The 13813-nt window shown below is 54.6% G+C and overlaps 4 protein-coding genes across 4 annotated transcripts in view; 2 read left to right on the forward strand and 2 right to left on the reverse strand.

Moving 5' to 3' along the window:
- Positions 1-5852, reverse strand: part of GUITHDRAFT_74499 (hypothetical protein) — a gene marked incomplete at both ends in the record, with an annotated part of 7313 nt that extends 1461 nt beyond the window's left edge. The window contains 8 exons of the mRNA XM_005828642.1: positions 152-338; positions 3113-4513; positions 4563-4775; positions 4827-5033; positions 5116-5198; positions 5244-5339; positions 5397-5693; positions 5742-5852. Of these exons, the coding sequence (XP_005828699.1) occupies positions 152-338; positions 3113-4513; positions 4563-4775; positions 4827-5033; positions 5116-5198; positions 5244-5339; positions 5397-5693; positions 5742-5852 (2595 nt within the window). The remainder of the gene's footprint in view (positions 1-151; positions 339-3112; positions 4514-4562; positions 4776-4826; positions 5034-5115; positions 5199-5243; positions 5340-5396; positions 5694-5741) is intronic.
- Positions 5853-7560: 1708 nt separating this feature from the next.
- On the forward strand, positions 7561-8613 carry GUITHDRAFT_141722 (hypothetical protein; the record flags this gene model as incomplete). Its single annotated transcript, XM_005828643.1, has 1 exon — positions 7561-8613. One exon carries the CDS (start codon positions 7561-7563, stop codon positions 8611-8613), a length of 1053 nt encoding a protein of 350 aa, XP_005828700.1.
- A 471-nt stretch (positions 8614-9084) lies between these two features.
- GUITHDRAFT_141723 (hypothetical protein) lies at positions 9085-10795 on the reverse strand (the record flags this gene model as incomplete). Its single annotated transcript, XM_005828644.1, has 10 exons — positions 9085-9176; positions 9203-9352; positions 9403-9451; positions 9499-9576; positions 9626-9647; positions 9723-9808; positions 10033-10093; positions 10140-10346; positions 10395-10588; positions 10655-10795. 10 exons carry the CDS (start codon positions 10793-10795, stop codon positions 9085-9087), a joined length of 1080 nt encoding a protein of 359 aa, XP_005828701.1.
- Positions 10796-11223: 428 nt separating this feature from the next.
- The window catches only part of GUITHDRAFT_141724 (hypothetical protein), a gene marked incomplete at both ends in the record, with an annotated part of 3771 nt that continues 1181 nt past the window's right edge, over positions 11224-13813 (forward strand). The window contains 13 exons of the mRNA XM_005828645.1: positions 11224-11354; positions 11438-11483; positions 11537-11650; positions 11793-11870; positions 11924-11959; positions 12169-12258; positions 12468-12544; positions 12731-12782; positions 12920-13000; positions 13099-13162; positions 13476-13530; positions 13576-13639; positions 13698-13776. Of these exons, the coding sequence (XP_005828702.1) occupies positions 11224-11354; positions 11438-11483; positions 11537-11650; positions 11793-11870; positions 11924-11959; positions 12169-12258; positions 12468-12544; positions 12731-12782; positions 12920-13000; positions 13099-13162; positions 13476-13530; positions 13576-13639; positions 13698-13776 (967 nt within the window). The remainder of the gene's footprint in view (positions 11355-11437; positions 11484-11536; positions 11651-11792; positions 11871-11923; positions 11960-12168; positions 12259-12467; positions 12545-12730; positions 12783-12919; positions 13001-13098; positions 13163-13475; positions 13531-13575; positions 13640-13697; positions 13777-13813) is intronic.

Genomic DNA, 13813 nt, shown 5'->3' on the forward strand with positions numbered 1-13813 from the left:
GACAACCTGCAAGCTTCTGTCAGGAAGGCGGGGGAAGAGAAGGTAAAGTTGAAGCGATGGCGCTGGTATGTTGATCATGATGGGGAGAGGAGGGAGGAGGAGGAGGAGGAGGAGGAGGAGGAGGAGGAGGAGGAGGAGGAGGATAGGTCACCTGCGTACCACCGACTAGAATGTGTTTGGCGTTGATGACCTCGGGAGCAAAGATCGCCTCGGCGTTCTTGATAAGGGTGAGCTTGAAGCGGGACTGCATCTGCTGAGAGACGACGGGGAGAGGAGGGACCGAAGGCTTCAGCAGGTTGTTCGCCTTGTCATGCAGCGCCATGCATGCGTGCTCGTCTCTTCCTATCGCTATGAACATCCCAGCCACTCCTCGCAGAAACTGGATGGGAAAGACTCCGCTGCTGCTCTGACCCGGCACGAAGTTACATCCTGCATTCTTGAGGCGCTTCCAGAAGGTCTGGATGTCAAGATCCTCTGCAAGAGCAAAGTCAAGATCAGAACACCTTTCGTCTTCCTCCTCTTGCCGCAGCCCCCGTTCTCCTCTCCTTTCTACCTCTCTGTTCTCCCTCCTCCCCGTTCCCCCTCCAATCCCTCTCCCCCTCGCTCCCCCTCCTCCTCTCTCCTGCACCTCTTCTCCCCCTTGCCTCACTTCCTCCCCCCTGAGGCACGCAGCTCACCTGTCGGCCTGTGCTCCCAGCAGTAGTAGGTCTTGTCGTGTGCGTACATCTGCAGGAAGAGCTTCGGGAAGTGACCTGAACGGAACCGCCCCGCCTTGAGGCTGCAGAGGACGGGGTTCCCTCCCACAGAGACGAAGTCCATCCCCCCCGGCCCCTTAGGCTTCATCTTGGACACGATGGACTGAAAGTAGCGGTTGGCCGACTTCTGAAAGATCTTGGACGCGATCGACTTCCTCCAGCCCATGCACGAGTAGCCGACGATGATCTGGTCCACGAGCCCCTTCCCCAGCAGCACCCCTTCGTTGTAGTGCAGGGCGGGAGAGAGGATCAGCCCATCGGGCGCCTTGTCGAGGTTGAGAAACTCCTCGACGCAGACCTCACCGAGAGGGAAGTCATACATCTTCAGCTGCTCCATCTCGCTCACCACCAGGATCCCGTCCCCGTCGGTCCCGTAGATGGGCTTGATGATGATGTCTTTCACGTCCAGCAGCCTGTACGCCTCCAGCAGGTCATCCACGGTGGAGCAGCGGTACCCTCGAGCAACAGGGATGCTCGGGTCAAGCTGCTCGATTGCGGAGGGGGTGTTTGGAGACGAGACATGGCGGTGCAGGACGCCCTTGGAGCCGAACTTTTCAGTGAACTCGAGCTCCTCCCCGAAGACAGCGACGCCGAACTCGCTCAGGCTGCTGGCCCATCGCTGGAATGTGGGAGTGACCATGTAGGGGACGAGCGTCCACTTGTCCTCGCCGGAGATGATGATGCCTTTGAGCTGCGAGAGGATGGAGTCGTCGATGTCGTCGTCGAGCGACAGGTTCTCTCCTGAAGTGAAGATCGCTTGCGACTTGTCCAAATTCATCGCATTCCTGCAGAACTCCCAGTACTCCTTGATCGGCTTGTATCCTCCCGGCAAGATAATGATGTCTAAGTGCGGCCTCACGCATGCGATGGCCTTAGCGGCGAGCTGGAAGCGACGGTGAGGCTTTCGAACCTCGCTGAGAGGGCAGGACTGCACCCAGATCCTCCTCCTGTACCGCGACAGGGAAACAGACTCGACGTTTTGGTTGACACAGACCTCCCGGCTGGCAGTCTCCGCCTGCTCCTTGAGGGCCATGGCTTCTGAGTCGTCGCTCGCGATGGAGATGTAAGTTCCGATGCCGTAGTTGCTCTGGTTCCTGAGGAAGAGAAGGGGAAAGACTCCTGACTTGGACTTCCCGGGAATGAACGCGATCCCCCGCTCCACCAGGCGGCTCCAGAAGGTCCAGATGTCGAGGTCAGAGGGTGGGTGTGAGTTCCACATATAGAACACAGAGCCCGTCGCATGCGTTTCCAGGAAGAGCTTGGCGTAGTGCATTGACGTGAAGACGTTGGTCTCCATCTCCAACAGGATCGGCTCGCCGTCGATGCTCCCGAAGTCGAACAGCCCGGGCCCTTCAGGCTTCATCTCCTTGAGGATCGCGTTGGCCGCCAACGTGATCTGATCCTGGAATTTGAGGCTCGTGACTGACTTGCGGATACACTGCTTGCGGTTCCCGAGGCTGACTACGTCCGTGAAGCCCTGCCCGAAGATCTCTCCCTTCATGTACGCCACCGAAGTCGTGATCGGAAGGCCGTCCGGCGCCTTGTCCAGCTGCACATTCTCCCGCAGCACCACAGTGCCGTCTGCAAAGTCGTACAGCCTCACCTCCTCGATGCTGCGCACAATCTTGCTGGCCCGCCCATCGACGGAGTCTACGGGCCGGATGACGGCAGTCTCTCCGTCATGCAGCCCGAGCTCCTCGAAGGCTGAGACCAGCTCCTCGGAGTTCTCGCACACGAACCCCCGGATCACTCTGCACTTCTTGCCCAGCAGGGACTCCACCAGCGATGGCGAGGTTGGGGACGAGATCGAACGGAAGATCGCCTTCTTGTCTCCAAACTTGCTGATCCATTCCGGATGCTCCCCAAACACCTTTAGGTTGCTGTTGTCGATGTTGTTTGCCCATCGCTGGAAGTTGTCGGTCACGGTCATGGGAACAAGGATGAATTGCTGGTCCGACTGGTTGCTCACGGTGTTCTTGATCCGATCGATCACGCCCTGATCAATCTCGTCGTCCAAGCACAGACTCGACGGATTTCCCGCAGTCCAGATGACCTGCCCGTCTTCGAGCTTGAGAATTTCCTTGCAGAACTCAAAGTAGTCATGAGCCCCCTCGTGATCGCCCTGGAGGACAATGAGGTCTAGTCCCGGACGCAGCAGGCAAGTAGGGCGGAGCGAGCACTCGTAGCGAGTCTGCGGCCGTCGGATCTCAGGGATGGAGCTGGTGACCCAGATACGACGGGCTGCCTTGCGCATTATGTCAGCCTTCTTGAAGAAGGATGGCTTCGGGACGATGAGGTCGATCGGAATCCTCGCATTCTTGTCGAACTTGGAGATGAGGGCGTCTCCCTGCTTGTACAAGGCCTCCGCTTCTTCGTTTGTGTCCCCAAAGGCAACGTACAGGCCTGAAAGACCTCGGAGGAACAGGAGAGGGAAGATGCCCCTCGTGGACTTGCCGGGAATGAAAGCGATGCCGTTGGAGACCAACCTGCTCCAGAAGGCGTACACGTCAAAGTCAAGGGCCGGTGCTGTCTTCCAGCAGTAGAACGAGCTGTCAGGCGCATAGCGAGCCTGAAACAGCTTCGGGAAATGAGCGCCATTGAATCGCCCTGTGTTGATGTCGGAAAGGACGGGAAGGCCGTTGACTGAAAGGAAATCGACGCCTCCTGGTCCCCTCGGCTTGGTCGCCTGGATGACGTTTTGCATGTATCGATTGGCTGTCTTCTGGAAGACCTTGGTTGCCCCTGACTTTCTCCATCCCATGTAGCTTGTTCCCACCATGATCTGATCCACTAACCCCTTGCCGATGAGTACCCCCTCGTTGTAGTGCATGGCGGGGGACAAGACAAGACCGTCCGGCGCCTTGTCAAGGTCGAGGAACTCCTCCAAGCAAACATCGCCCATGGGAAAGTCGTACATCTTGAGCTGCTCGAGCTCGCTGCAAAAGATGATTCCTTCTCCAGCCGCCCCGAACACCGGCTTGATCACAACCTCCTTGCAGTCCAGCAGCTTGTAGGCCTCCACCAAGTCGTCCACTGTGGAGCAGCCGTATCCTCGTGCAACCCGGATGTTGGGGTCGATCTCCTCGATGATGGAAGGAGTGTCAAGGCTGCGTACATGGCGGTGCAAGATGCCCTTCGATCCAAACTTCTGCACCCACTCCAGGTCCTCCCCGAAGACGGAAACATCGAGATCAGCAAGCTGACATGCCCACCGCTGGAAGTTGGACGTAACCATGTAGGGGACAAGGGTCCACGAGTTCCCCGACGACTGTATGATGCTTCTCAGCCTTGACAGGATCGTCTCGTTGATGTCGTCATCCAGACAGTAGGAATCTCCGGACGAGAAGATAACCTGGTCTTCTCCGAGGTCCAACACATCCTTCATGAAACTCCAGAACTCCCTGGTGGGCTCGTGTCCTCCAGGCAAGACGATGACATCCACACCTGGTCGCAGCAATCCGATGCACCTGTTGGGAAGGTTGTACCTCTGGGTCACGAGCTTGTACTCTGGCCTGGGACTTTGGATCCAAAGCTGCCGGCGATTCTCACTGAGAGCAACAGACTCAATCTTGTTGCTGAGGTCTACCAGACGCATAACATGCTCGGCCTGCGATCGCAGGAGAGAGACATCTGCGTCATCGACTCCGATGCTGATCAGAGTTGCTGTTGTGTTCTTCAAGAATAGGAGCGGGAATACCCCACGCTTTGACTTGCCCGGCATGAAAGCAATGTTGCGATCACACAGTCTTGTCCACAATCTGCAAGCAGAGAGGATTAGGAAGAAACAACTTTCATTGCTTGCATTACGTCCAAACGTCCATTCCCGGATGCGGATAGAAGTTCCACGAGCAGAACCGAGCGTCCTTCGCGTACATCTCATGGAACAACTTGGTGAAGTGCTCCATGCACAGGGTGCCGGCATGAGCATCTGTCAAGTACGGCTTGCCATCGACTGAGGTGAAGGCAAAAGCTCCCATCCCCGACGGCGCAATCGCTTCCACGAGTCGGCTTGAATGTTGTCTGCACACCAGGTCAATTGGATCAACGCCCACACAAAGTTGCATGCTTTACGATATCTTGTCCATAAACTCTTGTGTTGCAGTGCAAGAGCGTAAGCCATAAGTCATTGAACCCATGATAATCCGTTCGCAGGGACGCCCGTCCAACAGGTCGTTCTGCATGTACTGTACTGTTGGGCTGACGTGCATCCCGTCTGGCGACCTGTCCACTTGTAGATATTCTTGGAGAATGACATCACCGTATGGGAAGTCATAAAACCTACACAAAAAACTATCGTCACCCTCTCTGCTACCAATATCAAGATGATCCTTTCCTCAGCTCCTCGGCACTGGATGGGGACAGCATTCCTTGGCCACTGCTCAGGATAGGCTTGATCACAACTTGCACGTTTGGATCTCCGTCAGTCAACAGTCGAAATGCAACCTTTAGGAGTGTTAGGTCACAGCCTCGTCAAGAAGGCAAGCTCACAAGCAACTGCTTGTCATCGGAACAAGTGAAGCCCCTCGGGACGGTGATGTCTAGCCCCAGTTCTTCGATGATCGATAGTTTGTCGAGGTCAGAAACCTGATCCAACGCAATGACTTGCATGAAACAGAAGAGATCAACTTAGAGACAACTCACGTGTCGGTGTATCACTCCCCGATTTCCAAATCTTGACATCCATTCTTTGCTCTCTCCGACGATTTTGATGTTTTTCGTCCCCAGCTGTCTCTTCAGGACCACCTCCAGGTCTCTCAATCTGGACGTTATAGAGAATGGAATGAGCAGCCATTCCTCATCTTGGCTCTTGGAGGCAAAGGAGAGGACTCTGTCCTTCACGCTGTCTGTAAAATTTCCAAGGGACTCGTTGAACGATCGCTGCTGATCGTCAGTGTATACAATCTGCTCGTCCTTGAGCGTCAGCACTTCCTTACAGAACTGATTCCAGCATCAAATGCTGCCACAAGACCAAACAGCAACATGTACCTCTGCAAACTCCCGTGTGCTCTCGTGTCCTCCAGGGATGACAGCGATGTCCTTGTTGCTCCTTAGCAGCGGGATACACCTGAGCGATGTTGTGAGCAACTCTCTTGACATCGTCTCTGCATTCTTGGATCAATGATATCTACCTTGCTGGGAGCTCATCGAACTCTGCCTCAAAATGCTCTTGGTTCGACACGAGGCACCAAATGCGGAAGACATCTTGGTTGCTCCTGGCGGCTTTCCTCCCCCGTGTTGGTGTCGTAGGCGTTTGTCCCACCATGTCCTTGGCACTGGCCTGTAAGATATGTGTGTGAAGAAGAGAATCGAACATGCAGAGGAAAACAAGCTGTCTGTTCGCGATAAATATGATTGAAACTTGTTGAGATGTAATTGGTGAAGAATACGAGAGGCAGGTAAAGGATACTTTCATAATCAGAAAATGAAATATGTTTTTCCCTGGTAATGTTGTAATTTGAAGAATTTAGGTGCTTTGTTAGAGAGAAAAAGATGGCTCGCGAGGTTATACAGGACAAAATCGCAGTGCAAGGAGAAATCAGGATCCATGCATCATGTAAACTACAGGCGGTTTCACCTGGACCTAATTGTATCAGACCCTCTGCGCTACAACAATGGATTCATCTATATTTCCTATTCAGTAGCATTGTCATGTTGAGATATGCTCGTAACCTTACATTGCGAATCAACTTCGCCATGCCGAATGCAAGACTTGCATGTCTCTTAGCAACACTCACGAACCCCTCAATATCCCGAGTTTCTCCATGCTTCTTACCCCGCCTCCCGTTCTTTGTCGTCTCTGTCTTCCTCCCCTTCTCTTGTGCTTTGCTCTTCTTCCCCTTCCCCTTCCCCTTCCCCTTCCCCTTCCCCTTCCCCTTCCCCTTCCCCTTCCTCCCTTCCCATCTCTCCTTCCTATCTTGTGCAGCATCGTGCCCTGTTCCGCCCAAACTTGTCACCCTACCCTCTACCCACCCTTGAGTTGCTGTCACCCACCTTGAATACTACCTACCCTGACAATGGTAAACCTCAATCGTGGAATTGTAGGGGTACTTTAGGATTTAATAGCTACCCTACCCCACCTTTAAATCTGCCCACCCTAGGTCGAAAACACCAATTTCCCTCTTGCACCCCACTATCCACCCAAACACCACCCACCCACCGAATCACAGACGAAAGTTAGGACCCCATGCATCTTGCTTCCACCCTACCCTGCTGGACTGCATTCAACTACCCATTTCTACACATAATAAATACCCTACCCCTTGCACCTGTACCCTACCCTCCCCAACAAATTCACCAATCAAGTCTACATCCCGCCAACAAAGGACTGCATACCCCCTCAATAAAGAACCCCTAACTCTAATTTCCCACAATCGGAGGATCATACGCTCAGTACCCCAATTTTATCTTCTAAGTACCCACCATTTTCATATTCTCTGTCTGCACACCATGTTACTACCCTACTCACAAGTACCCCCACCATCAGTTCTGGCTTCTCCATATTCCCCCAAGAAGGTGAGGGAACGCAGTGATAATGTATAAGGTCAAAATGCTGTATGAGCGATACATGATGAATTTATAAGAGATACACTGAGTCCAGCGCACTGCCGGGGATCCGGCGGCCCGCCGGGCCCGAGTGAAAGGTTTGAGCTCTGAGGCGAACCTTGGTAAAGTCCCGTCTCTCCAGCCGCTGTCCTGGGAATGCTTTTCAATGTCTGCGTCAATATTTAAAATTTTCATATGAATATTTCAAATTATGTTTCAAAATTTCGTGCAGAGAGGACCGAAAAGAATTTCCCGCCCAGGCATGGCAGCTGCTTTTCACTACATGGACGAGCCGCCCAATGGCTCTGACGCCCATGAGACCTCTGCCTCCATCCCTGACTCCTCTTCCCTACCGCATCGCCTGCCAGACTCTCAGTCAAGCATTCGGATGAACTTCAAGGGGCAGCCAGGGCAGGACGGGTTCAACAGAAGGGTGAAGTTAGTCCAGGCTATGATGCAGTTGCCGCCAGAGAAAATCTTCGCAACGAAGGAAAAGAGTAGCATGTACAAAGAGATCACAGATCTTCTCAACCGAGACCCAGCCTTCGCGGGGGGGCTGAAGCAGGGTACGACCCGAGACAAGTGGCTAGAGGTCATCTCCACAGTGGACTCGATCATAGCAAATGGGTCAGAGGACAAGTACATCAAGTCGGCAAGCAGTGGGAAGGGTGGTCTGAATGAGCTAGATGAGCTCTACCTTAGACTTGCCAGGGAGAAGTCCGAGTGGTTGAGAAATCATGATCGAAGTAGGGAAGGGGCCGCGGGCGATGACATACCCCAGCGCGGGCGGAGGAGTGTGGGGAATGCAGTTCAAAATCAGCCTGATGCATGCAACGTCCACGAGGCTGCAGACGAGCGAATGGAGAAGTCAAGAGCGTCGTACGCGCACTCCGAGCATTCCGAGGATGGTGGGGGAAGCAGCGACGAGAATGGAGGGGGTTGTCAGGGTAGGAGCTCCTCCCATCCAAACCAGCAGACAGCCAGGGAGTCAAACAAGCGGCAGAGGGTAGATACGGACAGAAAGGCTGATCGCAATCGTCCAGCGATCGGATCAGCAAACTCGAACTTCAGTGCCGTGTTGGAATGGCTCCGCAGTTCAGACGAGAAATACCACCAGTCGTTGGAAGCAGATAGGGAGGTGGCGAAGATCAAGGCAGAGGCTGAGCTGCAGCACGAGAAAGCCAAGGTTCTCAAGCGGGAAGCAGAGGTTCTTGCGAAGAAGACTGAGTCGTACGAGCGAGGGATCGAGCTGCTCAAGTTGTTGGCATCATGTCATGAGAAGGGTATAACGGTGCCCCCACACATGCTTGTGTAGAGGAGAACAGAATCACTTGGCGTCTGTGTGTTTTTTGTTCCACATCCGAACTTGTGAGATGACATATATCTGCTTATCGACGGCTCGCGTGTGATAAGGCTACTTGTATGCATTCCACAGGGTGATAGGGATTTTGTGTGTAAATGAGGAGTTGAGGTCGAGACGTGAACAAGTCCAGTAGGAGAATTCAAACTCAAGTCGTTGCAGTTTTTGAAACACTATCTTTGAACAGCTCAAAAGGCTGCGAACCGAATACAAGCGAAGTCTTACTTCTCGGTCTTGATTGTGAAGTATGAACTGATGGTCTTTTGCGGCTTCGCAACCTCCTTGGATGGACTCACCAATCGCCCTTCTTTGCTCTGTCGCTTTTCTTTCTTGACAGCGTCCTTGTCCTCCTTCCTATCTCTTCCTCCTCCCGGTCGTGCAGAAGTGACGGTTGTCAAGTCGATGACTTCCATCGCCTCGGCCGCCTCATCGTCCGCTCGCCTCGTCCGCTTCTGCATCGGAGAGGCAATCGGGCTCGTGGAAACCCGATGCTCGCCGCCTTGCACGCTTCCTACCTCCTGCTTGACACTTGTGGAGTGACTACCTTCTGTCTTGGCCTTCAGAGTCTCCCTCGACTCGTTCGCGATCTCCCTCTTGATAATGTCCAGCGGTTTATCTTCATCCCCCTCCTCCTTGCCGACATTCTGCCATGGCCTCTTCTTCGTCTCCTCCTTCACTTCTACCTTGCATGTGCCTGTTGAGCGGTGGCATCAGATCAAACTCCTGCCGATGTTCTCTCCCTACCTTCTCCTTTGACCGGACTTTTGAAGTATGATGCTATCCCACTCGCCCTCTGCGCATGGTTATCATAAAACTCGCTTTTCGAGCGTCACTCTCGACCTGTTTCTCTTTGAACGACGAGAGGGGCAACAAGCACTCGGGGACATTGTTCTTCACATTGTTCACAATGTCCGCGACCTGCCATCCGTCACAATCCTCCGCATGCTCCATGCACATTCACGATAACCTCGTAGTACTTGAGCTCTTTGCTGTAGGGCGGATGATGGCCTGTACGCTTCACAGCACCTCAACGAGATGGCAGGAGGGGTCTGGTAAGTCTTCACCTCTCGAACGTGTTCGCCTCAGCGTCTAGCCAAGCTTCGATCTGGTCGCCCTCTAAGATCGCCGGCATTCTGTCATGCAGCCAAGACTGGAGCGCACGAATTAGTAAGGGAGGAAGGGATAGCGAGGGAGGCAGAGCAGGTGAGGGTGAGGAGAAAGAGGCAAGAACACATGGAACACAGGGCAAGTCAAGCTGACCATCTTGTTGCTCGACTCAGTCGTGATGATCGTGCACGAGGTGATCTTCGTCTCTTTCTCTCCATCCTCAGGCTGCACAAGGCTTATCGCCTTGAGGCACATCAACCCGGTTACCTTCTCTCCCTCCCAGACGTCGTACAACCCCGCAAGACACAATGGCTTCCCGTCGGCTCTCCTGCTCGGGCTGTCAGCCATGATCGATCCGACAAGCAATCTCTCACTGTATGAAGAACGGTCTCTTCTGCGACTTCGCCGACTTGTCTTGATCCAGCGGCGAACGAAGTCCAGGAGCCAACCATTCGTAGAAGCCGTCAATGACCTGACTCATGATCCCCATCAAAGCAGGTGACACGGAGGGCTGGCAGCGCACCACAACACAGCGCCTCTTGTTGAGCAGCCGCTTGTGCACGCGCACAAGGTTATCAGACCTGGAGCAAGGGGAGGTTACCCCTCCAGCGCCATGGCTGACCGCTAACCTCGCGTTGATCATGGCATAACCTGCCCTCATGGCCTCCCAGGCCGACGATGCTCTCGTGTACGACGGAACTAGCCCCCATCTCATGGACTGGATGACATATCCTGCTCCCTCCTCCTTCACGTCGCAGTCGCAGGAGTCCTTGACCAGGACCGGGAGGAAGTGGCCGGGGCCGCAATTGTACCTCTGCAGGTTCTGAGGGGAGGGGAGTCAGCGAGGCGGCTGAAGAAGGGTCATCACAGTGAAGATGATGTGAACGACCTTGAACATGATCATGCTCGTCAGGTGCGAATCATATACAGGCAGCGATGGCGGCCCCTTGCAACACACACGCCCACACCCGAGCGCACTTGGGGCGATGAGGAGGGCCAGGAAGGGCAGGTGGGAGCAGCTCGGAGGCATTCAAGGATGCACAATGGTAGAAAGAGCACATGCGAGCGAGGATGGGAGCACGAGCATGGAGGTATAGGGAGGAAGGAGGCGTGTTTTACAGGGGAAATTGAGGGCAACAGCTGCGATCGAGCAGGGAGAGCAAACACAAGAATGAGGAGAGGACCAGGGACAGAAGGAGGAGGGAGAAGAGGAGGAGGGAGGATCAGACCTCCTTGCCCATGAACTTCTTCGCTCTCGTCGCCTTCATGACCTCCTCCTCCCCGAAGACGCTCATGCATGACGATCGCCCGCACCCTCCCCCGCCCATCCCGACTACCGCAGGTTACCCCATCCCCGCTCAGGCCCTTTACTTTCCATGGCGATCATATGAGCTCAGCGGGACTTATCGGGCGAGGATGGCGGGAGGGAAGGGGAGGAAGGGCATGACGACGAAGACCATGAAGAGGAGGAGGATGGGAGCAGAGGCGATGGTGATGCTGCTGCTTCTCGCCATGTGCTGTGTCAGCTCGAAGGAGCTGCGAGTGAGGGTCGTGGAGGACCCTTATGATGAGGAGGGAATCACGATCAGGTGAGGAGGGAGGAGGAGGAGGAGGAGGAGGAGGAGGAGGAGGAGGAGGAGGAGGAGGTCCAGGAGTGACGGCATGTCCTCAGACATTACGGGAAACTTGCAAACCTCCCCGCTGTCAACCAGTCGCAGGTCCTCTCGCCATGCGGCTGGTCGTGTTGTGGGTACTCCTTACTTTGATTCAGCTGGCCATGATCGCGCGCTCGTTCCGCGGAGGTTTCGTCGATTTCTCTGCGTGGAATGGCAGGGATGCCAGCGACACGTCAAGGTCGGCCTACTGCCTTGCTCTGAGGACCGCGGTGCGGGCAAGACGGAGGATGAGGAGAGTAGTTTGAACTCGGTGCGGCAGGTCGTGGGGTATGAGGGAATTGTGTTCGACATGGGCAAGGAAAACCGGCCGCAAGCAGAGGAGGCTTCCTTGCTGACTGAGGCATCTAGCAGATCTTCCTGCTTGACCCGGTGTTGAGGGACGCTCTTGCGCGGCCGGAGCAGCTCACTTACAAGCTCTCTCCCGAACAGGTGGGAGGGATCGATCTATTGCCCATAGCGCACTTGATATTTCGAATTTGAAGCCTGTATCCTTGATAGTTTTCACTATGTGTGTGAAGGTGACTTCTGCTGCCATCTCGATCTATAGCTGTGATGATGATGATGATGATGATGATGATGATGATGATGATGATGATGATGATGATGATGATGATGATGATGATGATGATGATGATGATGATGATGATGATGATTGGGAGGAGCGGGGGGAGGGGGGGATCGGAAGATGGGGTGGAGGAGGAGGATGCTTCATCTCATGGCCATGCAGCCTCGACTCGATCCGGAGGACCCTGAGCGACATGCTCTAATTCGCTGGGAGGCTTCGTGGCCGGAGCCCAACGGATGGAGGGGATGGAAGGTCCCGGGGAAGGAGAGGGGAAGGGGGAGGGACGAGATTGGGTTCACCAGTCGAGAATCATCTCAATCCTTCAGAGGTCTACATCCTCCTTGCGGTCCTCCTTCTCAACGTGGTTCAGGTCTAGTCATGCTTACTATCACTTCTTGGCGGAATGTCTGCCCAAGGTGCGCCATGTTGTTTGTTCTGCCGAGAGGTGAAGCCGTTGGAAGGTTTTCCTTGCCCTGCAAGACTTCCAGGAGCACGCAGATTCAGTCTTGCTCCTTGACACGTCGTTTGGAAACACGTGGTGAGATGGGACGGGACCAGATCGGACGAGGAAAGATCAGGGGAGCTGTGGGGAAGAGAGGACGAAGACGAGCAAGAGCAAGAGCAAGAGCAAGAGCAAGAGCAAGAGGAGAGGAGAGGAGAGGAGAGGAGAGGAGAGGAGAGGAGAGGCGGTGTCAAAGTCTTGTCTGAGCTCGAGTGCGACAAGGAGTGTGGAGCTGCTGGAACTTCTCGGGTTGCCAAAAGATCGATGTCTGGTGGTACTGCAGAACTCCTTCTCCTTGCAAAGACGATGAGAGACCATGGCAGCGATCGCCGGGGAAACTTTACTTTGGAGACGTGTAAGAGCGGAGCTGAGGTGTTGTGCTCTAGGATTATCTGCTGAGCGATATGGCAGAGTCCATCTACCCAGTCCCACCCCACTGCACAGGGGGTATCCGACGCTGCTGATAAAATTGCGCAAGCTTCTCCTGATCGGGTGAGGTTGTCAGCGCGTTTGTTGTTGACGTGCGTTGGATACGTTGTCTTGTTGTGTTGGCTCTGTTGCGTCTGTTCATGTGAAGATGTGAATGTCAGCGGTGGTTCTTGTCAAGACAGAGGTGTAGAGTGAAACTTACTCTGTCAATTTCAAGTGCACTAGGTAGTGATCACGAGAGGATGAAGGGCGAGGAGAAGGGAACGGGAGGGGATGTCAAGAACATCGTTTTCATTATGCGGTGCTTGACATGGAGACAACAAGCAGCAAGTGTGACTGAGAGTCATGAAGTAAGCCGAGCAACAACCAGCATTCCCATCAGTATTCTGCCTGCCTGCAAACAGGTGTGGTCAGCTCTTTCACTCCCTTCCTACGCTTGAAGTTCTCCTCCTCCCGTCATCTACCTCTCCCCCTGCTCACGCTCCCGTTCCTCCTCCTCCTCCTCCTCCTCCTCTTGATTGCTCCTTTGCCTTACCAGGGGGCTGCAAAGTGCGGGAGATCGTGAACGCAGAGGAGGTGATGGCAGGGATCCGGTAGCTCCCATCGCTCCTCTCCCTCGCCATCTGACTGCCCACCAGGAAGACCTTCAGCTCCTATCACCTCGTCCCCTTCGACAGCACGGGGATGTCTTGCCGCGAGCAGGTCCCTCTTCCTCTGCTCCTTCCCTCCCCTTGCGGCGTCTGAGCTCTGGATGCGTCAGGTCCGCGTCTTCGCAAGCGCCCACGTCGTCATAGGCACGCACGGAGCCGGCTTGACGAACGTCATGTTCGCTCCTTCAGGTCCTCCCTCCCTCCCTCCCTCCCTCCCTCCCTCCCT

Source organism: Guillardia theta, assembly GCF_000315625.1.
Source record: "Guillardia theta CCMP2712 unplaced genomic scaffold GUITHscaffold_57, whole genome shotgun sequence".
In the NCBI taxonomy this organism is placed as follows: domain Eukaryota; class Cryptophyceae; order Pyrenomonadales; family Geminigeraceae; genus Guillardia; species Guillardia theta.